General features: G+C 39.9%; 3 protein-coding genes across 4 annotated transcripts; all 3 read left to right on the top strand.

Moving 5' to 3' along the window:
* The first annotated feature begins 1,447 nt into the window (after positions 1–1,447).
* On the top strand, positions 1,448–6,283 carry zfpl1 (zinc finger protein-like 1). 2 transcript variants are annotated; one of them, XM_080867447.1, is made up of 8 exons: positions 1,448–1,590; positions 2,824–2,938; positions 3,030–3,141; positions 3,309–3,502; positions 3,668–3,746; positions 3,863–4,048; positions 4,822–4,945; positions 5,036–6,283. In XM_080867447.1, exons 2-8 carry the CDS (start codon positions 2,837–2,839, stop codon positions 5,220–5,222), a joined length of 984 nt encoding a protein of 327 aa, XP_080723573.1. In that variant the 5' UTR covers positions 1,448–1,590; positions 2,824–2,836; the 3' UTR covers positions 5,223–6,283. The 2 variants fall into 2 exon arrangements, with proteins under 2 accessions (XP_080723573.1, XP_080723574.1); XM_080867448.1 differs by having other exon boundaries at positions 2,821–2,938.
* Positions 6,284–10,856: 4,573 nt separating this feature from the next.
* Positions 10,857–17,111, top strand: LOC308387121 (uncharacterized protein; the record flags this gene model as incomplete). Its single annotated transcript, XM_080867019.1, has 11 exons — positions 10,857–10,996; positions 11,321–11,534; positions 11,811–12,059; positions 12,366–12,555; positions 12,683–13,041; positions 13,146–13,874; positions 14,276–14,304; positions 14,454–14,615; positions 14,704–14,770; positions 14,874–14,978; positions 16,269–17,111. 11 exons carry the CDS (start codon positions 10,857–10,859, stop codon positions 17,109–17,111), a joined length of 3,087 nt encoding a protein of 1,028 aa, XP_080723145.1.
* On the top strand, positions 17,018–24,060 carry rom1a (retinal outer segment membrane protein 1a; the record flags this gene model as incomplete). Its single annotated transcript, XM_080867018.1, has 5 exons — positions 17,018–17,081; positions 20,089–20,325; positions 22,899–23,329; positions 23,465–23,711; positions 23,851–24,060. The coding sequence occupies exons 2-5, from the start codon at positions 20,176–20,178 to the stop codon at positions 24,058–24,060; spliced, it is 1,038 nt and encodes a 345-aa protein (XP_080723144.1). The 5' UTR covers positions 17,018–17,081; positions 20,089–20,175.
* Between the last annotated feature and the right edge of the window lie 1,774 nt (positions 24,061–25,834).

Raw genomic sequence — 25,834 nt, 5'->3', positions numbered from 1 at the left:
AGAAAAAAGACATTTCAATTCTATGAGGAATAGCGGCTTGAGCCTTATACAGCACATGCCAGTCTCTTTCCTTGACATTTTTTACATTGTGTTTGTTTTGGGGGAGTTTTATTTTTGACTTTTCATTTTCTCATTTTACTCTCAACGCTTCCCTCTGCAGGCAATTCACATGTGCAGTGAACTGTGAAGGAAACAATTTGTATCCTCATTCTCAAATACATCCATGCCCATTTACACACGCAAGCATACATGCATCTGTAAAGACAAAAAGTCATTATTATGCATGAGCAGGCAGCATCATGCCCGCAGGGATGTCATTACCATGCATTTAAAAGCTGCTTGTCAGGGCAGGATTGAGAACCGTCATGGTGGCCAATGTGGAAGATGTGAAGTCGCTTTACTTTTTAAAGCAGAAGCTCTGATTTTTCTTTTCTTTTATTGTTTTTTTTGTTCGCAACTGATGTCCATCTGAAATGATCAAGTATTCTACGCACGTTTGTTATTGCTGTATTTCTTTACTCCCATTTGCATTCATGATATATTACTAAACCAAACTGAAGCTCAAACCGCTGGGATCTACAAGAGTAAATGAGCACAGACAATCATTAATCAGCTATTCAAAAAATGCATGCACAAACATAGGGCGATAATCTATATTGTGCAGCCTGGTTTGATGATGAAAGGTTAATGTCTTTATCTGGCGTTATAGCTGATTTCTAATTGATAGAAAATGCAGGAAATCTATCTATCTATCTATCTATCTATCTATCTATCTATCTATCTATCTATCTATCTATCTATCTATCTATCTATCTATCTATCTATCGATTGATTGAATTATATAATTAGTTTAATTGTACAGTCAGTATTACGAAAATAGAAAGGGAAGACAAATTTATTTCATCAGTCAGACACAAGCCCCTGGAGAGCAGACTAGGAGAAAAGGGGAAAGAGAAACAAAAGGGAGGTGTGTGTGTGTGTGTGTGTGTGTGTGTGTGTGTGTGTGTGTGTGTGTGTGTGTGTGTGTGGGTGTGGGGGGGTGGGTGGTTGGGTGGGGGGTATAATGGTGTTATCGTTTCATGAAAAACGCTGCTTTTAATCTACATCTCAGATGCCATACTCCAAGTATTCTGTATCATGAGTAATTTTTGAAGTAGGAAAAAAACATGTCGGCTAGTGCCAACATTTGGCCCAGGGTCTGTAACTTATGTCTGTTTGGCATAAGCGCCAAAGAGGGTTGTGATTAGAAACAGATTTACAAAACAAAGCATGGCTCATGCTAAGGTTTATACTTATCACTTTAGTACATTTAATTACCGATATGACAACATTCAGCTTTTTACAAATCATTCTAACAGGCGCTTCGACGCAGCAGATGGCAGTATACGCCAATCGGTTTGTTTACAAAAACACACGAAGAAGAAAGAGAAGCGGAAGAGACGTGGCACATAAACAGAAGGAGGAAGGAAACAGTTTTACTGATGACAACCTCTGGAGCCGCCTTCCATGTGAATTCAGCAAGGAAGCTTAAATGACAGGCGTACCACATCACCTAAAGCGAAAGCGACTCGATTAATGTCTGTCTGATAGGTAACGTCAGTAATTATTGTCTATATTTGAACTTCGTCAACTCAAACAGCTAGCTAGTTTAGCTCGCTAACGCTGCTTTACCCGGTAACTTCCAGTTGAGCTAGCAGCTAGCCGCTGTTAGCTCAGTTAAATGTTAGAATTAAGCTGTGGCCGGGTGTTACAGCTGTCAAGACGTGTTAGTTGATATCTAAAAAGACGTAGATGCTGAGCAGCTGGGTTTCCGAATTACTTATGGGAAGTTCCCACGTCCAAACACTGCGTGCAACTATTACAGATAAAGAAATGAAAAGTACTGACAGTAAATACAATGAGTAGCATCTGTTGCCGTGTTTGAGTGGTATATTGCTCATATATAAATTGTGGCACGTTGACAGAAGAACCCCAACCTTTAAACTGCGTTATAATATCCAAAGAGTGTTAGGTTTGTTTGGGACAGTTCATTTGCTGACTGTGATATGACAGCAGGATGACATCAGCGAAGTAGTTATGAAGACCACCCATGCTTCAACCTTTGTACTTACTATCACCTAGCTAGGGCAAAACACTCAGCAAACGTCACTTATATTTAATAGAATTCTAAATTCAGAAAAGCTGAAGTCAAGTTTACTTCAGCCCCTGCAATACTAACATCGTTTGTAACTCTGTATGGAACTATGTATGAAGTACTGTAACATATCAACATAAGATCTGTTCTTTGGAACTCCTGATCCCAGGAGGAAACAAAGATTCTTTGGGGAATATATTTGGTTCAAACCAAATATATATGTTTCTCTTTGTGACTGAGAGAGCAGACAAAGCTAGCTCTTTATAAATTAAATTTGTATTAAAACCATTACATATTTTTCATGCCAGATGTTGAATAGGTTTATTTTCTTGAGCACAACATAAGTTAAAACCCGACTTATTACTTTTTTTTTTTTTATTCAGGAGGATTTCTACACTCAATGTCAGGAATTTTGTCAAACATTTCCTGTCAGGAAAACATCAACAAATAAAGTTCTGTCATTTTTTGTCTCTAAGCTGTATTTAAAGTGCAGCTGACCTCAGGATAACTAGATTAAATGTGAGCCTTTAAAAGTCTCATGTTTTACAGGCATGCTTCATGTTTGTAGCTTCTGCTCATAGTAAAATGGAGTATAGCCTTGAAGTTACAAAATGACAATTGTGATCCTCAGTCTGAGCTCATGCTTTTTTTTTGGAGTCCAACACAAACTACTTGTTTGTCCTCAGCAGATTGCAGGTGGCCATGGGTCTCTGCAAGTGTCCAAAGAGAAAAGTGACCAATTTATTCTGCTTCGAACACCGTGTGAACGTGTGCGAGCATTGCCTTGTCTCCAATCACAACAAGGTTAGTGGGTGAACGCATGGTGTCACGCATATTTGTGCAAAACTTGTAGCATCACAGTAACCTTTTTTGTTTTTAACATTTTCTCCTTCAGTGTATTGTGCAATCATATTTGCAATGGCTTCAGGACAGTGATTACAACCCCAACTGTACTCTGTGCAATAATCCGCTCGCTGCACAGGACACTGTCAGACTAATCTGCTATGGTGAGATTCAAGTTTCTTTTCCTTCTTTTCCAGCAGTTCATTGTAAGCAGAACAGCAAAGATTAATGGAATATTAAAAAAAAAAAAAAAAAAAATTGTGCTCATAGCTTAAATAAATACGATTCTGATCCTATCTCTGCAAAGTGAAACTTTATTTTTCCCTCACAGATGTGTTTCACTGGGCATGTCTTAATAACCTGGCATCTCGACTGCCCCTCCATACGGCCCCAGCAGGATACCAGTGTCCCACCTGCCAGGGTCCGGTTTTCCCCCCTACCAACATGGCCAGCCCAGTTGCTGATGTGCTGAAGGAACAGTTGTCATCTGTTAACTGGGCTAGAGCTGGTTTGGGGCTGCCACTGGTAAGTCGTTGTTGTGTAATCTCCCTTTCGTCGTTGTATCCTGAAAACCAATAAAGTAAAAAAGCATACACAGCCATTCTTAGCATTTTCTGGTTGTATTTAAATATCAAGTTTACACGTGTGATGCTCTGAGATAATGAAGCGAGTGATGTTTGACTATCTCAGATTGAGGAGCCTGTCCAGGTCCTTGATGAGACTGCATCTAATGATGTCACAGATTATGCAGACTGGTCAACATTTGATTGTAAGCCTTACTCCGTTTCCTTCTCCGTTCTATTTGAAGTGTTTTCATTTGTAATAAAAGTAGCAAACATCAGATCAGATCAGCTGTCTCTCTTTTTTTTGTGTGTGTTTCTACAGCACAAGAACAAAGCAACATGTACCCCAGCCATTCTTACACCAGCAGCGCACCATCTAATTACATCTCACCTCCACAACAGGGAGACATTGGAGGTCCTCATAAGAATGGGGATCCAAACATGCAGGAGCACTCTATGATCAACTTTACTACTGGCACCGCCAGTGACACTATCACAATACACACAGGTACAGTGCTCAGAAAGCCCTCCCAATCTGCTCCCACTCTCTGCTTAGACCTTCCACCCTTTTTTGCCAAACAAAGCTAAACTTTTCATAAGCATTCTCATAAATGCCAAAATGCATTCAGGGTATGAAACATAAGTCCTTTTACCACCATCTGACTTCCATACCCAACCTCTTCAACCCCAAGTTTCCCCAAGTGCTGTCCTAAAATGTCTTTGTACAGACAATGATTAAGATTCTAGTGGTGACAGTCCACGATGCTGTGGAGCAGTGCGTCAACCTTGATGCCTAAATTGGGCCAAGAAATTGAAATTTACAAAATTGGGCCAAGATGCCTGTCCGTTATTTCTCCCCCATTCGTCTCTGTGCTGCGTCCTCAGGGACAGCCATGATAGCAGCTGGAGGACGTGTCATAAATTTCTCCTGTCAAAACTCTATCCATCCATTTTCTTCCAGCTGTCCAATTCAGGGTTGCATGGGGGGAGCTGAAACCTGTGTCGGTTGTCAGGGTGAAATGAGCAGGTACACCTTGAACAGGTCACTAGTCCATGGCAGCGCTAAAGTAGAGAGACAGCCAACTATTCACACTCGCATTCCCACCTACAGCCGGTTTAGAATCACCAGTGTACCTGGAGAGAACCTGCACATTCCACATAAAAAGATCTTAGCTGGCTAATCGGTTTGAGCCCAGAACCTTATTGAACTCAGTAGCTCAAAATATAATATGAAAGCAGTTTTCCTTTCTTGATGAGACGTGATCCTTTTCTTTCCTCCAGCGTCATCACCGAGAAAGGTCTATGACACACGGGACGGTGGTCACAGCTCTGTGACACAGATCGACTTTGATGACGACAAGTATCGGCGGCGACCAGCGTTAAGTTGGTTTGCTCAAATACTCAAGTTAGTATTATATGACAGCATTTTGGGACAGAGACTTCTTTATTTGCTGTGACAGAAAATAATATGGGAATGTTCTTGTGATCTTTCCAGGAACCGCACTGGTGGAAAGCGGAGCTCTCTTTCCTGGAAACAGCGCGTCTTCATGCTTCTGCTGGTCGGAGTTCTGGGATTCTTTACGTTGATAATCATCATGGCTAAACTTGGACGCGCGTCGGCTGGCTCAGACCCAAATTTAGATCCTCTTCTTAACCCCAACATCCGTGTGGGGAAAAACTAATGACATGCAGTGACCCCTTCTTTTTCTCATGCGTTACACAACGTATGCCTGTGTAGAAAAAGAGCTGAAACTGGACTACTATTATAGGGTTAGCTCACCAGAGGGTGCTGTTTACCCACTGGGAAGAGGCTGTACTTTATAGTGGAGGCAATCCCTGATTTCTCTCTGTTACACAGGGCCATGGACCTGGGGACGTGACCAAGGCTTGGTGTGTTTTGGCAAAGGATTTGGTAACTGTTGCTTTGATAAAGAGGGGCAGTATTTGTATAATATTTGTCACTGATCTCTATAATTTGATTTTCTCTTTTTTGTTTTTCTTTTTCCTCAAGTTTACTAGAAACTAAACACTGTTGATGTTGAAAGAACATCTTAAGCTGGCAGAAATGCCAGAATGTAACAAAAAAAAGCCACCTTTACCCAGATGTAAACAGATTCCAGTTACAGGTTTGTTTTTGAGGGTTGTGAATCTCTCATTGAGAAAATGTTGCCCTCATAACTGGAGTTGTACCCCACACATAATACACAACTATTTACAAGTGTCTGCATTACTCCTGAAAACTGAATGCTTTGCTTTTAGATTTTCCATACATACCGTGTGTACATTTTTTCCTGATGTTTTTTTGACTGGCCATTAAATAGAAATGCTCCAGAAAGGCAGTATTTTTTATTTTATTTTATGGTGATGTATTCTTCTGCTGTGCGCAACAAAAATCATGCGTGAGCTATGTTTGAAATGCCACTTGTATAGCTTCAGCGGGGATGTTATATTGCACTTTATAGTGTCGTATATCAAACGTATTTATTATCTTATTGCCCAGTTTTAATGAACCTCCTGCTGACTGCTGGCGATGCAGACCAGTGATTTTAAGAGTAAATAAGATCCCACATAAATGACAACATTTCTGGATGATTTCTCCAGCCTTCAAAGAGCAGGAAGAAAGGAAAAAACAACTGCAGGCAGACAGCAGCCTGCAGGAGTGCGTCTTCTCTTCTACAGTATCTCACTGTGACAAAACACTACATATAGAGTACATCTGTTCTAATAAATGGTGACTTTGAAAGGTTTTGGAGTTTGTATCTTATTTCAGTAGGTTTTCATGTTTTTCAATCAGGATATATTTAAAATCATACTTTTTTTTTTCTACTTTTTTTTTAAATTCTTCCACAGGGAGTATGCATGGGCTTTAGAATTATGTTTTGAAGGAGCTGCATGCTTGGACTTGATACATTAGGAAAAAAATACAGGCAGGCCTACATGGTGTAGACAAAGCCTGATGAATACACGGTGCTAAACCATGTGACTGCAAGCAACTCTAACTCAACTCCCTCTGCTGGTTTAACTTTGCTCTTAAAGATCAGAGTCTGGCCTCTGAACAGACTTCCAGTTCCCCTGTTTTAAAATGTATTATTATTAATTAAATACTTTATGCAGGGTTTTCCTGAATAGTTGTGTACATATGACAGTAGTCAGTGCTCAAAAGCATAATAGTTACAATTTGGGGCTTAAAGATCCAGAATCATATTAACTAAACCTTTTAGTCTCATCTCGTCACGCACTCACTGGCCACTTTGTTAGGAACACATTGCTAATACTACGTTCCTCTGGTTTTGTGATATTTGGCTCATATTTACTTCGTAGATCAGCAACAATGCAGCCATTAGGACATGGGGACACTGTGGTCATAAAGGACACTGACATGTCAGCAACAATACTCATGCAGGCTGTGACCTTTAAACAATCCATCACCCTGAACTGTTGATACAAGGCAGGATGGATCCATGCTTTCATTTTTCAAAATTCTCACCCTACCATGTAAATGTTGCAGAAGACATTAGAATAGGCAATGTTTTTATTATTGCTGTTATTATGTTTTTCCACTCTTCTATTATCCAATTTTGGTGAACTTGTGCAAATTGTAGCTTCAGTTTCTTCTTCTTCTTAGCGGAAAGAAGTGTCACCTGATGTGGTCTTCTGTAGCCCATCTGCTACAAGGTTCAATGTGCTCTCCATTCAGAGATGCTGTTCTGCATACTTTGTAATGCATGGTTATCTGAGTTACTGTTGCCTTCCTATCAACTTAAAGCAGTCTGGGCATTTTGTTCTGGCAACAACATTGTCTCAACATTGCAACAACACTGAGAGCTGCCACTCACTGGATATTCTCCCTTTTTTTCAGAACATCCTCTGTAAACCCCGGAGACGGCTGGGTGGGGAAATGCCAATGTGGAAATGAATAACAATGAAATATTCATGTGAAAATGGCAATAGGATGCAGGAGCTTCAATTAACAGACCACAACTGGCCATTTATTAGAAACATACAAACATACAAAGAAATTATATGACCGCAAAAGTCATTGAATTCCTTGTATGGCAACAACTCCCGTGACTGGAGGCAACCACCAGCTGCAGTCCTAGAAGCAAACAAGGAATTAAAAATCTACACTAAATACAGCCGCTAGAATTACTAAACAAGTCAGTTCTGTGAATGGCGTCTAAAACAATCCTTAAAGAAAAGGCAGCCAGTGCTCTGCTCATTTTCTGCCTACAATTAAAAGTAATGTATGAATTAATAAATACAAAACACACCAATACAGAAACAGTAAAGCTTTACAATTATTAAAACTACTCATAAAATATCTGTCATTTCATTTTATCTGGCAAAAGTATTAGTCAGATCTGGAAGTCAGGCAGGAAGCAGGCCCTACAGCTGGCAGCAATCACCTGTGTGACTCACTTGTGATTGGCCCTTCCCTTGCTTGGTGTTCCTAAGCTACACTCAGACCAGCACACCTGGCACCAGGAACTGTACCACATTTAAAGTCTCTTTATTACTTCTGTTTGTTTATTATTAAAATGATCTGAGATTCAGGAAGTGACCTTAAGGCATGCTTTGGATTGTTCATGTGATGTACCAAGTGAACCTGCATCACATGATAGGGCAAGATACCCATTCAACAGTCATATTTTCCCTGCATAAAAAGTTTACTTAAAAGCTATAATAATTAAATGTATTTGAAAAAGGACAGTCACAGTCTTTTAGCGTGGAGAGTACAGCATTCATTTCTGCCTGCAGTGACTTATTGCGTGATGTAACTTTGCCACATCCTGATTTATTGAGTCCTGTGCAGATATTAGTGTTATAAATATCCACCAATGCGCATGAGCATTATCTGACTCTCCCAGCTTTCCATTGTGCATGCTATTGATTTTCTGTGGTTCTGAGCCACGGTTACATTGATGAGGGGAGACCTGCCAGCAGTTATCAACATGCACATGTTGCAAAAATTACAAAGCGGATCACAGCTCTGTGGTATACACCAGAATATTTTGATTGTATTCTCCAACATGTTACTCGATACATGAAAATTTTCTTTGGTGGTTTAACATAACCGCTTGACTGCTTTGTGAAGTCTAATGGTTTTTGTCACTCTATCGGAGTTCAATGTATTTCTCAGTAACTCTGAGTTATTAGATTGTCCATTGCACTGACATAATAGGGACATCCTGATCAATACGTCCACACTTTCTTGTTAACACGCTGCACACTTTTCCTGCACTTCACTGCACTCCTGATGCCAGTCGTAGGCAGTAAAAATGTCTTTGTAATGAACTCTCACATCTGGAGTGAGTTTTATAGGCTAGCTTGGCCTTTTTAACAGAAGAATTTTCATTTCCCCATCTCTAACACATTAACAGACAAAAAAGAGCATTTTGTGAAATGTATGATACAAGAAGATAACATCTGATACCCACCCACCACCATGCCTTGCAGTCATACAGACTCGCTTCAAAAACAGTTTACCTCACATTTTGTTCCCTTTGCTGTTCCTATTTTTGATGAGCCCAGCTGTACGTGCCGCTGTGCACACTGAGCAATGAATGCTGGAAGCCATTGTGTTTTTTTGGCTGGCATAGCAGCTCACATCAGTGACATTAAGGCTTCATTCTATCGCTGTGTCTTCAGGCCATTTCCAAAATAAAGATAGATTCTTGTGATTTTTGAGACTTCTTTGGTGATATATTGAGACAGGAAGACAAAGTTCAAATAATGCAGCGCTGCTTCGATGTCTTGCAGCTTCAGCAGAACAAAACTTGTACAAAAATCCAGAAATATTTAAAAAAAAATGAAAGTGAATGAAAACTGCAGTGAAAATTTATGTTTCAGGCTTTTTTTTTTATGTACACTGCAGAAATGTGTACATGTGGCTTGTATTGATTTTGGAGTTATACTGTACATGCACAGACCAATACATTCCTCATTCAGCTGGTTATTTTTAAATTCAAAAGGTGTCATACAGAGTATTCAATAGAGTTTAATAGAGTTCAAAGTAGCTGCTCGTGGCAGCTTTCCTTTCTGTCATTGGACGGTGCAGGAGTATAAATTGAAATGGGAGTGTGTGTGCTTCACATGTGCCTCCCAGTTCAATTAGAAGGCTCATCACACAAGGGAAGCTTCTGTGAACGTCAGGGCCCGTGGAAGACTGTGAGTACAGCTCTTGTCTCTATGGCAGCTTAGTTAGTCACAAAAAAGCAGCTGAAACAGTTTTTCATCCTCTCGAAACCTGTTGGTTTTTATTACATGTGAGAAATGACACTGATGTCAATGCTGTAATTTTAAGTTTAAATTAAGTTTAAGTAAGTTTATGTTATTTGTTTTCATTCTGGATCTAGATTGCAGTAATCTAGAATAGATCTATGAATTTGTAATCACTGAATGTATATTATAACAGGCATTCTCAGATTTTATAGATGCAAATATGAAGTATTGCTGTGTTCCTGTTATTATGCACACTTTGAATATGATAGAAAAATAAGCAAGACTGAAAGCACAAACCTCCACTAAGGCAGCTCACTCTCTTGGGGTCAACTTCAAAGACAGGCAGATGTGAAATGTAAACGTGAGGTCGGAGGTCAAATGTGACATGACATTTGGATACAAACTGTAATGTAAGAATCCCCATCATATACCAGTTTCATTTCCTTTATTCTGCCAACGCAAACAAAGGCAACAGAATTTTAAGCATAGTCTAAGAGAAAGTTTTATCAAAGTTTTACCTTATTTGGCCTTGAAGAAGTCAGAGGTCCAAAGTAATGTGATATTTAGAATCCTCATATATCATTCACTACATACCAATACCTTATCAGTACAAACAATGACAATAAGAAATATAGTTTAAATAGATCATTATTATCACATTGAAGCAAAGGTTAGAGGTTAAATGTGACATAATATTTTAAATCTTTCTATGGTACAATAAACACCACAATTTTGTTTCTAAGTTATAAGGTTTTTAGTCAGTTCTTGACTAATAAATCATTACATTGACCTTGAAGAATTGGTGGATGTAAGCCAAATTTTAATGGACTGCTGACATATCCTACTCTACACCCCTACAATGTTTTATCACAATTCATTGAAAAACCTTTCACATTTATATTAGCAGAGGTAATAATGTGATCAAAGCAGAGGGATTTATATTGTAAAGTTGTAAATAAAGCAAATATTTTCCCAGGAACAGAGTTTGTGCAAGTTTCTGAGGACTCCTGATTGCATTGCCAGCTGATGGAAAAAAATTCAGACCTGTACATCCTCATCAGAACACCAGGGAGATCATAAGTCACAAGGCAGAAATGTGTGATCATCAAGAAAAAGAGCACAAGCACAGAAGACCAGCCGGCTCCAAAGGTCCACATGTGAAGCACCACCATCAAAATCAAGGCCATCAGCGTCACAATAATAAACAAAGGTCAGATGGCAACGATAGTCATGAGTAAGTCCATCCTTTTTCTAACTGTATGTTAACAGTAATTATTTAAGCATTTCATATAGATTTTGTTTTTATTTTTACAAAATTAATCACACATTAATTAGACCTCACATTAATCATGTGAGGTCTTTTCCATTATCAGTGATGAGAAGTAACCTTTTCACCAATCACGTCATATGCTATCAGAATAGAATTTTTGTTTCTTCTTAAAATTGTCTTGGGGGAATGAATCTCTGGGGTTGGTTGGTAGTTAGGCTAACCAAGTATCAGAATTAATTTACTGTAGACACTGTGCCCTTTAACACCCATGTTTTCTTTTTGAAATAGCACTCATTCTACAGCAGAGGAGAGCATTTTGAGTGATCATCATACCAACCGTCAACATCAGTCCGAATCTCACCATTACCACCACAAGCAAAACCATCGTCATGTTTCTCTTTCACAAACTTCCTCAAGTTCCTCAAGCCATTCTTCTTCATCCTCTTCATCCTCTTCATCTTCATCGACATCCTCATCTTCCTCTTTGTCCTCCTCTTCTTCTTCCTCCTCCCCTTCCTCTTTCTCTTCCTCTTCTACAACATCTTCCTCTTCTTCTAGTCTGTCTTCTGAGAACAGCAGCAGAAGTGACACTTCAGATAGCAATCCTTTCAGGAAGCCACAGCATTCACAATCCTGGACCGATATCTCTGGAAAACACAAGTACTTTGATGAAGGAGATGATATGGCTCCTTTGATAAATAAACCAGCTAATCTAAATGAGCTGCCCAGCAAACAGAAACAAGAGAAAAGCAAGTCCTCTCGTTGTGGCCCCAAAAAGGGAACCTCAAAAAGCCCTAAGAAAATTGCAAGAAGCTTTGAAAATGATGGAAGTTTCCGCAAGGCCAAATCAATGGAGGCTCTCACCACACCCAAAGACAAAGGACATGGAAATGAGGATGAAAATGAATCGGAGAAGAGGAAAAATGAAGCCAGGAAGAATTTAATGAAAGAAAAAATGAAGTTCTCTGCTTTTCTTAATGAGATTACTCGGCAGGTGCTCAGCCCAATGAGGCTAACCACTCTTGGCGTGACAGATGCGCAACGACCCTGCAGTCCAGGGCAGGCCTCTCTTAGATCCAGGAAGGCGGACAGCAGGACTGACAAACCTAGACAGCAAAGAAGCCGGCCCACCAGTGCGGACTCAATTAGCTCCAGCAAATATTCACACTCTTCGCAGTTGTCTCAGTCTAAATCTTTCCACGGTGAAAGTCGCTATTTTGAAGAGTCACCCCATCACATGCATCATAGGCCAAAAAGCTGCACAGAATTCAGCTGTTTTAGAAGACGTCACTCATGGTCTCAATCTCCTGAGCGTCACTCCCATTCTTTTAAGCACTACCATAACCACCACAAAGGAGACCATGAGACTTCTAGTCACCATCACCATCATCATTACCATGGAAATAGCCCAAGTCCTCACCATCATCACAGAAAGGACCACAGTCCTGTTTATCCCCATGGAGATTCACATAGCCATACCTACCACAACAAAGATCACCACTCTGCATCACATCACCATTACCGTGGGCAACATCGACATAGAGAACCCTATAGCCCATCCCATCATCATAGTAATGCACACCATCACCACCATGGCAAGCAATACGGTCATGTTCATCACCATCACCATCATCATGTAGACCACAATAGCCAAGGCCATCACCAAGGAGACCATGATAGTCCAGACCATCACCATCATCACAAAGACCACCATAGTCCAGACCATCACCATCATCACAGAGACCACCATAGTCCAGACCACCCACATCATCACAGAGACCACCATAGTCCAGACCATCACCATCATCACCAAGAAGACCATAGTCCAGACCATCACCATCACCATGGAGACAACCATAGTCCAGACCATCACCATTATCACAAAGACAACCATAGTCCAGACCATCACCATCATCACAGAGACCACCATAGTCCAGACCATCCACATCATCACAGAGACAACCATAGTCCAGACCATCACCATCATCACCAAGAAGACCATAGCCAAGGTCACCACCATCACCATGGAGACAACCATAGTCCAGACCATCACCATCATCACAAAGACCACCATAGTCCAGACCATCACCATCATCATGGGGACCATCACAAGCCAGACCATCACCATCATCACGGAGATCACCATAGCCAAGACCATCACCATCAGCATGGGGGCCACCACAGACCAAACCATCACCATCACCATGGGGACCACAATAGCCCAGAACACCAACTTCATCATGGGGACCACCACACCCCAGTGCATCAGCATCATGGAGACCACCGCAATCTGGGGCATCCCCATCATCATCATGGAGACCGCCACAGTCAAGATCATCATCACCATCATCATAGAGACCACCACTTTTCAGACCATCATCGTCATCATGGAGACCATCACAGTCCAGAGCATCACTATCGTCACCGTGACCATCATATTTTGAACATTCACCATCAACATGACCACCACAGTCTAGATCATCATCATGATGATGTTGATAGTTCAGGCCATCATCACCATGAAGATCAACATAGGGAATCTCATCAACATCAGCATCATGGAGACCAGCACAATCCAGGCCATTGCGTACAACATGGAGACCACTACAGATCAGGTCATCACCACCATGAATCGCATCCCAACCAGCACCACTCAAGAAACAATGATTTTGACCACGATGACCACCACACTCATTTGAAGGGGCATTCTGCTGGCAGTCCACTGGCACACAGGAAGACGGAGCCTCTTTCCATTAAACCAGAGTCTTCCATGACAACAACAAGCAACCCCAGCAGCCACGAAGAGGAACGAACAAGTTTCATTGGCCCATCATTACAACAAGTATGGCATTATTATACTCACTGAAAATGTTTTCTATTATGATGTGCATACACACAAGTAACTACCAGGATCACATGGCTGCCTGTGTTTTATGTTTTTTATTATCTGGTTATGTAATGATGTTCATCTAATTTCCGTTCATATTGATTTGGGCAACAGCTTACACGTCATGGCAGACAATAGATCTGCAAATGACGTTCACGTGTTAAAGAACAATAGATTAGTTACAGAACAATAGATTAGCTACTAAATACAAACTAATAGCAATCAATTTGACATCCTAGACTAATATTATGTGTTCATCTTTCATTTCATTTCATTTTTCACTTTAGGCCTAACAGAGTACCCGTTGAATGCTTTTTAAAAAAAAAATAATTCATGTATTTATTACTTCAACGCAGGAGAAGAAAGAGGAGCTGGGTAGAATCATGTAAGTGCAATGTTATTCATTTGGGTGTTTGGGTATTTGGATGTGTAACATAGAAAATATGGAACTGTTCATTTAAAAAGAAAAACAACGATTTAAAAATAAATGGATCAAAGCTTGACAACTCTTGCTTTTGTCTGTCTGTATTTTAGGATAATACAGGAACAAAATGAAGGTCTGCACCACAGTTTGCTGAAGACAGCTGTGAGGATGGAGTGTTTGGGAGAGGAATTCATGAGTAGCCAAAAGCTGTTGGAGGCGGAACTTCAGAGGACACGCACAGAGCTCAGCAACCTCACAGAGAGGTTTAAGAGGTGAAGAATGCCTTTTCCAGAGACTAACTGCAAATAGTGATAACTGTTATAATGTTTGCTGAGTAAGTCTGTCTCTGCCTTATTTCAGACTACATGATAACTGCTCGTCCACACAGCAGACTAATAATGTTCTGGAGCAAAAGCTTCACTCAGTGGTGAGAAAGCAAGCATGGCTGTACATCTGATGTAAGACATCCATTACTATAAACATATATGTGAGCTATTACATCTTGTTCCCCCATTTTCCTTCTGTTTCAGACTCAAAATATGGAAGAAGAACGACAAAGATTGAACTGTCGTATTTCAGAGCTGACACAGCAGCTTGGTAATGTGAAATTTGGCAACTCTGGCGAAGTGTTCAGTGTAAGCTCTTTGGCATTCTTTCATTTCTAGGTCTGGAAAATATTAGTAACATTTAATTCTGGCATTCCTTGCAAATATCAAAGTAGCGGCTGCTAAGGTTGCAGAAAAAAAAATCTGATTGTTTAGATCAGTGTGGAAAATATCTCTAGGTGCTGCAAGTGAGCTGCAGTAATAAAATAAATTCATTTTGAAATTACTTTCTAGTCACATACAGTTAGATATTTATATAAATGTATTTCATTATATAAAAAATAACTTTAAACTGGTAACAAGGGGGTGGGGGTTAGTTTGTGATATTAATAATTACTCTCACCTAAATGTACCACTCTGGTATTGAAGTTTGTGTCCCAGAGGCAAGTGGGTCACACACTGGCCTAAACACTTGTGTCTGAGTAGGATTAGCAATTTATAACCAACAGCCTGTGTAGTTTATGTTTTTTGAATACAGTTTTCAAATGCATCACTCTTTCTTGTATTTTGATTAGAGTGAGATTTATGATTCGGTAGCCCTGGAATTCTTGGTTTTTAAGCAGGCCCGCAGCACTCTTGATATCAGGAATGGCTTATTGCTCAGGTGGCAGAGCGTCTCAGCCACTAACCAGAAGGTTGGTGGTTTGATTCCAGGCTGCTCCATTCTGCATGCCAAATATCCTTGGGCAAGATACTAACCCCATGTTGCTCTCCGATATATCCATCCGAGTGTTAGATACTTAGCGCTTAAGCTTAGAAGTGCTTGGGTGAATGGGTGTGATTGGGTGAATGGATTAGCTGTATAAAGAGCTTTGAGTGCTCGGACAGAGTAGAAAAGCGCTAGATATAAGAATCAGTCCATTTACCGTTTATGGAAAAATACCTAAATTCCCACTGAATTCAATACCCCAATAATAATTTGATATTCTAGTTGTAAGTTTGTTAAATAGATGACAAACCACATGATTTATTGTGTTTCTAGCTTGTGATTGACAAAATGCATATGTATGTGGAGTGTCGTTGGTTTCTCAGTCGGATCCATTCATCCCTTGTGATTTCTGATGTCTGTGAAGATGATATTGACCAAAATGTCAAATTTGAGGTTTCAGAGTCCACATGACATGCAGGTTATATTAGTCTTTTCATACAGTATGAAGTATAAATATGTTTTTCCTATGTCTTAAATAGTTTAGAGGACAGCGTAGTACTCGGCATTAGTATAATTTTGTTCATACAAAACCTTTGTTTTCCTTTCAATCATATTTTGTATTTATTATTTCCAAATTCCATTGAACTGATCAGTTTCTCTTCTCATTTCAGGTGACTTCTGCAATACACAAAAACAACCATCATTTTCAGTCAGATGATACCATTAATCAGGTGGTTCTCCCAATCGCTCCCCCTCCAGTTCAGTTTATGGACAACGATAATTATGGAAAGGTTAAAGCTGCTGGGCAGGAGCAACCTCTAGGGTCAGTCCCAGAGGAGGAGGAATCTGACTGGTCTGAAGTGGGAGAAGAGACCCCACGGCTTATACTGACAGGATCAAACAGGGGTCAGACCTGGAGACACCGGGAAGCAGACCTGGACAGAGACAGCGAGTCAGGAAGTGAGGAAATTCCCAGACGACACTCTCCACGCCCACCGCAAATACCTCATCTTCAGTTCACCTCCCACAGTGACAATTTACCTGCACCACAAACTAGTTCTCGCCCTTCTGGCATTAAGAATCTTTCTGATGACATTACAGGTGAGGGAAGTTACAGGTCCTCTAGTCCAAATCATGGATCTGCCATTCTTATCCGGTCAGCAAGCCTGGAGGAAATTCCTCTGGCATGCCATCACATGCAAAAAGAGCTGAGAGGCACAGAGGCCATGATGGACCTCCGCCATCGAGGGAATGAAGCTACTGAGGATTTAGATAATGAGATCATTCATCATTGGAACACAAGCAACCACAGGGTTATTGGGAGGCCAATAGATAGCAGTATGTCAAAGGCAGAAAGCAGCTTGGCCAGCCTGCAGTCAGCCGAGCGGATGCTAAACCACTTCATATGTGATTCTTACACTACAGAGGGAAGAGAGCAGGACAGGGCTGAAGTACATGGCTGGATAGGAGGGATTCCAGATGAGGTGCTGAAAGGAGAGCGAACAAAGCTGTGACAGTAACATGACTGCACTAAAATCCTAATTTAATGTAGCTGTAGTAGCAAGTTTAATGAATAAGCTCGTTTTAGTGGTTTATGGATTCAGCCACATTAATTTGATGTTTGATGTAATTTAATTTCTGAATTTGAAAAGTAGATTTTATGGATTTACTTTGATAAACTTTCCTACTGTCCAATTGGTGTATTCAATAAAAGCGATGAGTTTCTAGCTTTAAATTATTATAGCTGGCATTTGCTGAAAGTGATTGTTGGTTGATGAATACTATATTATACTATACTATATACTATATATTTTCCACTACTTGGAAAATCCTGTACAGCTTAGATAAACTGATTAATTCATTGTAAAATGTAAATGTGTATTTTTGTTGCATAGATACAAATAGAATGGTCAGCCAAAACCACTGACAGGTGGGCCTCCAAGGCTCCACCACAGAGCCCACATGAGCCAAAGGTTCCACTGCTGAAACAACAAAATAGCCACAGTTCATACTCTGACAGGTCAAATGTGGTTTTGTGGCTAAAGGAGGACATACACAATGTTAGGCAGGTGGTTTTAATGTTGTGGCTGATTACTGCAGTTCCTTTTCTTTTTTCATCATTGCAGAATTTTAAAAAGTCATCATATAAGTTATACTTATTTACATAGCTAGCTACTGTTAGATACTCTTGAATGTTATAAACAACATCAAGCACAATTTAAAACAGTTAAAAAGATTATATTGAACCTGATTTCCTTTCAGTTTATAGTACAATTTAATTATGATAGGCTTGCCTTACATGCTACTGATAATATATATATATACTTATAAATACGGTATTGCTATAGCTTTTAAAATGTGAAAATTATGTTATGTTTGCTGTTTTCCTCATATTACAATATCCTGCCAAAATAAAAGCTTGCAAATGAACAGATTTTACAGTTGTGTCTCTGTCCATGTCACATCTAACTGAAATGAAAAAAACAAACCCAAAACAAAACAGTGAGACACAGTTTCAGCTGTGAATAGAATAGAATAGAATAGAATTCAACTTTAGTGTCATTGTACATGTCACAAGTACAAGGCAACGGAATGCAGTTTGCATCCATCCAGAAAGTGCTTTAGCAATAATATAGATATATTACAGAATATAGATCTATTATAGGTATGTTACAATGTACACGGTATGAAGGTATATTATGAATATACTATAACTATAAGCATGTACAGGCTATAGCTGTAGTAATAATAATAATGGATTGGATTTATATAGCGCTTTTCATGGACCAGTACGGTAGTTATTGGTAGAGCAGAGCAAAGCAAAAAAAAAAAAAAAAAGAAGTAAATGGACTGGTTCTTATATAGCACTTTTCCACTCTTCTGAGCACTCAAAGCGCTTTACACAACTTGTGCATTCACCCATTCACACAAGCACAACTGACATTCACACTCCAATGAATGCATCGGAGAGCAATTTCAGGTTAGTATCTTGCCCAAGGATATTTGGCATGCAGACTAGGGGAAGCCGGGAATCGAACCACCAACCTTCCGATCAGTAGATGACCTGCTCTACCACCTGAGCTACAGCCACCCACAGTAAAAATTCAATACTAGCATGACAGCGTGGATACTTTGTTTCTATTATCTAAGTGATGTAATCCACTGAATTGAGTTAAATAAATTATTTTTTGGAAACGAAAAAAATCTATAGATACACCTTAAACATGAAAAACGTCTGAAACTTATAGCATTGCTGTCACATCTATTTTATTTATGGCCTATATCACATTTTAAAGAAAAGCACTTTACATTCCAGGTCTCCAAAAATTCCAGTTTCAAAATACAAGAAAAGCTGAAAGGTGTGTTTTGTTGCACTGACTAATAATTGTGGAAAGCAAAAATGTCAATACTTACCCTGTATTTACTTGATCCTGGATTGATACCAAAATTAGTACAACAGTAGTGATACACTTTCAGATGCCTTTTGTGAACTGTAATAAATCATCATCTCACTGTATACATGTTCTGATTAAGAAGGTGGAGACAAATATTCATTGTAGATTTGTTTGCTTACATATAAGAGGAGTTCTGCAAAGTCAGAGCAAATGAAAGAGACCATATTGACCAGAAATATTAATGGAAAATTGGTACCAGTATGGATGAGGAGGTGAGAATGTTTGCCACCTTGGGACCATGCTACTTGGATTCAGAGTATCAGTCAGGCAGTAATGAGAGTTGGCTACTCTTCCCCTCATATATTACTACACAGAGTTGAGAGCCAGTGACTCTGGGTCCAATAGAGGACTTTGACTGTTTCTCAACCTGTAGACTTCTACATAATGGCAAATTGAAAATGGAAATAAATATTTAGACCTATTTGTCTAAATATTTTTTTAAATCTCATGTAATTTTCTTGTACTTTGTAATTTTTTCCAGTAGATGTGTCCCAAGTGTCTGCATTACACAGATAATGACTTGTGTATTAATAATACCTCCCTGTCAATTTCAATTTGGCTTGTCATCCATGTCCCTCTGTATGAGTGACAGATGCTGAGCAGACAATGGCCTGGATCCACAAACCAGTTTAATAGGATAGGTAGGTATTAGTGGTAAGACGCCCCCCTGCATCCAGGTTTACCAAATCCAGTGTGCCAAATCCACTGTGTGGCACATTGGACGGTACACAGTGGTTGCTGGAGATAACTGGACTTTTTTTCAGAATCTTTTAGGAAAAAATAAGGTAAAATTTGACCCACCAACATCAGTTTAATTGAAGATGCACCACTTGTGATGTAAAGCTCTAAAACTCAGAAGTTTCCAGGGACTTTCTGCTAACCTCTCTACTTCTTAGTTTGGTTGTTTGTTTCTCACAAAACTACTGTTTTGTGTCTGAACTGTCCTCACACTGTTTATACAGGTGTGTTTCAGTTCTGCCATCTTCATCTTTAAGCCTTTGGAGTCCTCCCTCTCATCTCTTCTCCTCTCTCACAGCCAGAGCACAGCATCGTCCCCCGCGGCCTCGTCGCTCTCCTTCCCCTACCCCCCGGTGAGACCTGGTAAGATTCCTCCGCTGCAACCATGGTGGTGATGAAGATGAAGTTCCCCTTTCAGAAAAGGGTGAAGCTAGCCCAGGGACTGTGGATCCTGTCATGGTGTGCCACGGTTGCTGGGGCCACGACCTTCACCCTGGGGTGCATCCTCAAGACGGAGCTCCGCAGGAGGGCAGAGGTACTTAAAATTTGACCTCCTAGAGTGAATACTTTCTTATACTTTTTGAATTTACCCATTGTAGGATGCCTGAAAATTACTACTGGGTAACTACTATTTGCATGAAATGTAGTATTAAGAGTATGCATAGTTACTGTAACTGTGTGTAATGGGAAGAAAGTCATTAAAATTATTGTTGTCTGCAATGATAACTATTACAAATAATGTCAAATAATAAACCACTAATAAGTGCTAATATTTCTAATCTCACATCAAGTTGTGCATCAAATATCAGGGACGCTATATTTAATTGCCTAAAGAATCTGATTATACGCTATAATACCAGGTGTGAATATTCCTGAGTACACTCAACAAATGCCTTCTGTGTTGGGTTTTAACTGTAGACACTAGATTTTCAGGGAAAATGCAAAAGGAAAAAGTATAAATGAAATCTCCGTGCTAATTGGCAATCAACACACCTGTGACCCACTTTGGATCCTGACTCATCATTTCATAAATTAGGCTTCGTCAGTCTTAATTACCCTAATCCCTACTGCTACTTAAAGCTGTCACCATAGCTTTGTATGATCAGTTTTATTGTTACACACGCTTGGAATGATTGAAAAATGCAAAGAAAATATTATCTTATTATGTAGATTACAGTAAAGGTTTAATCCCATCATCAGAGAACGTTTGACTGAACACAAGACTTTGTTGTGTTTTCAAAATGAAATTATTTTTTTAAATTTCCATTTTACCAAAATGAATCTCTGAGGATGTTAGTTTGCTTGACATATAGCTTCAGGAAATGTGCTCTACAAACATGTTCCATTGGAATCACATTGGTTTACCAAATACGTAAACCAAAGACAAACCAAAGACAAATAGTGCAGCATTCAGTAGAACCTCACTACCATATTTAAAAGGGAAGTGGCTGCAATTTCATGCAGTTGTGGTGTTTGTGTCTGTTCTGTGTGGTAGAAGTGGATAACAAACTGAGTTCTGAGTTACTAAATGTACGACAGGTATCCTTGAACGATACTTTTAAGCCCCAGCTGCTTGTGGCTCATACATTCTGGTCTAGTTCTTCATTATGACATTTAGCATCTGACAGTAATGCTGACAATATGTTTTATTTCTATATATATTTACGCACATTTACAAATTGACGTCTCTTCATAAATAAAGGTGGAATCCTTTTAAGCCTTCTAAGCCTCATCAACGCATGTTGTGATGTCAAAAATGTTAACTTTCATTTCAGGACTGTACTCTCCGCATTAGTGTCTATATATTCAAAATAGTAGGCATTGGAGAAGAACAGTCTGACTTATTAGAGGAGAAAAATTGGTTAAAAAGTTTACATATACATGCAATTATGTTTATGGCTGTGAACATAAGCTCTCTGGACATTTTATTAGACATTCACCTGACACAACTGCTTTTTGCTTTTAAGAACTGACTTAATTATTCATAGCAAAGTTTCAACATGGTGCTGGAAACATTCCTTAGAGAGCTTGGTCCATATTGACATGATAGCATCACACAGTTATTGCAGATTTTTTTGGCTGCACATCCATGACTTGAATTTTGGTGTTGCATCACTCCCAAAGGTGCCAGATTAAGATTTGGTGGCTGTGGAGACTGTTTGTGGACAGTGAACATTATCATGTTCAAGAAACCAGTTTGGGATTATCTAAGCTTTGTGACATGGAGTGTTGTCCTGTACAAGGCCACAGCCGTCAGAAGATGGGTACACTGTGAATATAAAGGGATGGACATGGTCAGGAGCATGTAAGCTTTGGGGTTTAAACCATGCTCAGTTGGTACTGAGGGGCCCAAAGTGTGCCAAGAAAATATCCCCACATCATTACAACCCCAAAACAACAAAGTAAATCATTGATACAAGGCAGAAAACGAGACTCACCCGACCAACATTTTTCTAGTCTTCTGGTGTTCAATTTTGCAGAGGCCATGCAAATTGTAGCCGCAATTTCCTGTTCTTAGCTGACAGGAGTGGTACCTGATGTGGTCTTCTGCTGCTGTAGGCCATTGCTTAAATGTGTTGTGCACTCAGAGATGCTCTTCTGCATACCCTGTTTGTAACGAGTGTTCTTTTTTCAGTTACCATTCCTTACCTATCGGATTGAGGTAGTCAGGCCTTTCTACTTAAACCTTTAGTATCACAGAGACATTTTCAGTGTGAGCTGAAGCTCACTGGCTACAAGCAATCTTCAGTCATGGTTGTGTAGAACACCCCCCCCCCCCCAGTATATCAGCAGTTTCTGAAATACTCAGACCAGGCACCAACAGCCAAGTCACTTAACTCACCTTTCTTCTGATGCTCGATTTGAACTTGAGCAAGTCATCTTGACCATGTCTACATGCCTAAATGAACTGAGTTGTTGCCATGTGACTGGCTACTTAGGTATTTTTGTTAACAAGTAGTTGAACAGGTGTACCTCACAAAGTGGCTGGTGAGTGCGATTTTCATAGATTTTCATACTTCACTAATTTTGTTTATTTGTTCTGCATAATTATTGAAATGAATTTGAATGGTTTAATATTCCACACATTGCTGTGTGACTCACTTTCAGGTAATGGATAACCAAGACATTCATATTGTGCCGAACACCCTCATGATTGTTGGTCTCGCCTCCTTGGGCATCAACTACTTTGCATCAAAGATCTGTCAGGATGCCCTGGACGCTGGGCGATTCCCTCGCTGGAAGAACTTCTTGAAGCCCTACTTTGCCGTCTCTTGCTTCTTCACCGTGCTCATGCTGCTAGCTGTCATCATGAGCTACGCAATGAAGGGCAGTCTGGAGTCTTCTCTAAAGGCTGGCCTGAGGAATGGCATCCGCTTCTACAAGGATACAGACACACCAGGCCGCTGCTTCCAGAAGCAGAACATCGATCGTCTGCAGATGGAGTTTCAGTGTTGTGGGAACAATGACTTCAGGGATTGGTTCGAGGTCCAGTGGATCAGCAACCGCTACCTTGATTTCAGCTCTAAGGAAGTGAAAGAGTAAGGGGCTGGAGGGTAGTGGGTTTCACATTTGTGCATATTCTTAAAAAATGAAAGAGTTTGGATTGAAAAAGTGTGACTAAAGAAGACAATCATGTGGTAACAGTGTTAGTAATCCCTCATTTGTTTCTATAGCCGCATCAAGAGCAACGTGGATGGCCGTTACTTGGTAGACGGAGTCCCATTCAGTTGCTGTAACCCCAGTTCTCCACGGCCGTGCATGCAGTATCAGCTTACCAACAATTCAGCTCACTATAACTATGATTACCAAACCGAGGAGCTCAACATCTACCTCCGGGGGTGCAGAGAGGCTCTGGTCAACTACTACATGGGCCTGATGAACACAATTGGGGCTGGAGTTCTGTCAATCTTCCTCTTACAGGTAAGCCCGACCATGATTTCAGGCAGAGATTGTGGTGCCACAGCGAGCTTGTAATTTATAAAATGTGAGACATACAACACTGGGTTTTAAAGAGCTTACCCTTGTCTAACTTGCTCCCCAATCGCTCTCACTTTTGCAGGGCTCTGTGCTGGTGAGTTTGCGCCTCCTGCAGACCGCCATGGAGGCAGTGGCAGGAAAGGAAAACACTGAAATCGAGACAGAAGGGTACTTGCTAGAGAAGGGAGTGAAAGAAACCATCATGGAGTATCTCGACCCTGTGCTGAAGTTCCTCCTGCTCAAAAACCAGGTCGAAGAAGGGAGTGCTGCAGCCACAACAACTCCCACCTAAACCACATTTTACATCAAACATCACGTGTAAATAACTTGTACAAGACGGCATCTAAGGAATGATTTCAATTTTTAAAAAAGAACACAAATAACAAATTTCTGTGAATTTCACAAATTTAGGGATAGTGTTTTTGTTTTTTTATTGTCAGATGACCATCCACCCATCTACTCTAATTCCCAGTCAAATTCTATCTTGGTGTCTTTATTGCCAGTAAATGTACCCATAGCAGCTATGATTAATCCAGTTTTCAGACACTTGTACTCCTTAAAATGAATAAGATGCTTAAAATAATGAGAACTTTTTTTTTATTGTCTATCACTTTTATTTTGCCTGTTATTCACTGCACAAGATTAACAAATCCTTGATTGTTTGTTTACAGTCCTACAAATATATGCAATTACCAATATTGCTTTTGAAAGTGGTTTGGATTATAATTACACACTCACAAGACTTGTTTGTCTCAAACGCAATAAAGCAGTCACCCATCAATCAGAGGATAAACATTAATCGAAGAGCAAGTGTACAAAAATTATATATTTTGTGGAAGATGTAAAGCTGACTGTAGAGAGACATGAGGCACAATGCCCTGCTGCGCAACAGGATTATGACAATAATATATAAAAGATGACTTATTAAAGTTTGAGGTTACTAAATGTCTCATGGAGTGGAGTTGTTTTCTTATTTTCTTTGTGATGTAAATACAGCACGCAGAGACATTAAAATACTTCACTTGTCACCTTCCATGACAGTGGCTGTGAGATAGCACTTTCTCCTCGCCTCTCTTCTCTCACTCAGTGAAAGGAATCAGATTACAAAGGCTGATTAATCGTTGTCAGTAATGCAGTGAAAGCCATCGAGTGTGTCCTCTGTTCTGACACCTTAGCTGCCAAATCCCATTAGTTAATACCCAGCCTGCTGCCTTAGCAGTTAGACGCCTGCGTCAGGTGGCTGGCAGATGAACGGTGAACCATATGAAGGCTTTGTCTCCTTATACAAATTTGAAAAGGTGAAAAATAATAATACTGAGACTGGTAAAAGGGAAGACTGGTAAAGCTGAGAGATAATCATTCAAACACAAAGTTATATAGGCATGCCAATATGTAATGTAATGCATTTCCCTAAAACTGTACAAGGCAGTTTATTAAAAAAAAAAAAAAATCACTTTACTGTTTACATACATGCCTTTTTTGCACATTACAAATTGCAGTATTTCCATCATGTTATTTACACCTATCAGGCATAATTGATTATCTATTCATCTTGGCAAGAGTTATTGTGTGGGATAAATTAGGGAGCAAGTGAACATTTTGTCCTCAAAGTTGATGTATTAGAAGCAGGGAAATTATGCGAATGTAAGGATTTGAGAGAGTTTGATAAGGTTTGATCAGTTCCCCGGGTCTCAATCCAGTTGAGCATCTGTGTGACGTTCAGGGCAAACAAGTTCGATCCATGAAGGCCCCATGTCGCACCTTAGAGGACTTAAAGGATCTGTTGCTAACATCTGGGTGCCAGATACCACAGCACACCTCCAGGGGTCTAGTGGAGTCCATGCCTCCATGGGTCAGCAAAAGGGTGACATGTGACAAACGCAACTTTAGGCAGGTGGTCATAATGTTATGCCTGGTCGGTGTATATTTAGAGTCACTGTTTTTAAATCTGTTGAAAAGATTCATGACTCTTTATTGTCATTATGCAAGGATAACATAATTATGGCAATACTCCCTGACATGGTGCATTAAACTTAAATAACAGGTCAATATACTGCCAAGGATAT

This window comes from Rhamphochromis sp. 'chilingali', assembly GCF_963969265.1.
Source record: "Rhamphochromis sp. 'chilingali' genome assembly, chromosome: 19".
In the NCBI taxonomy this organism is placed as follows: Eukaryota; Metazoa; Chordata; class Actinopteri; order Cichliformes; family Cichlidae; genus Rhamphochromis; species Rhamphochromis sp. 'chilingali'.
Note: the sequence above shows the minus strand (reverse complement) of the source record. Positions and strands in the feature narration are given on the sequence as shown.

Excerpts from the sequence above, each read along its gene's own strand:
- zfpl1 (XM_080867447.1), top strand. The coding sequence starts at position 2,837 with ATGGGTCTCTGCAAGTGTCCAAAGAGAAAAGTGACCAATTTATTCTGC. Across the intron at positions 3,747-3,862 it reads AGACTGGTCAACATTTGATT|CACAAGAACAAAGCAACATG; the intron begins GTAAGCCTTACT and ends GTGTTTCTACAG. Across the intron at positions 4,049-4,821 it reads CACTATCACAATACACACAG|CGTCATCACCGAGAAAGGTC; the intron begins GTACAGTGCTCA and ends TCTTTCCTCCAG.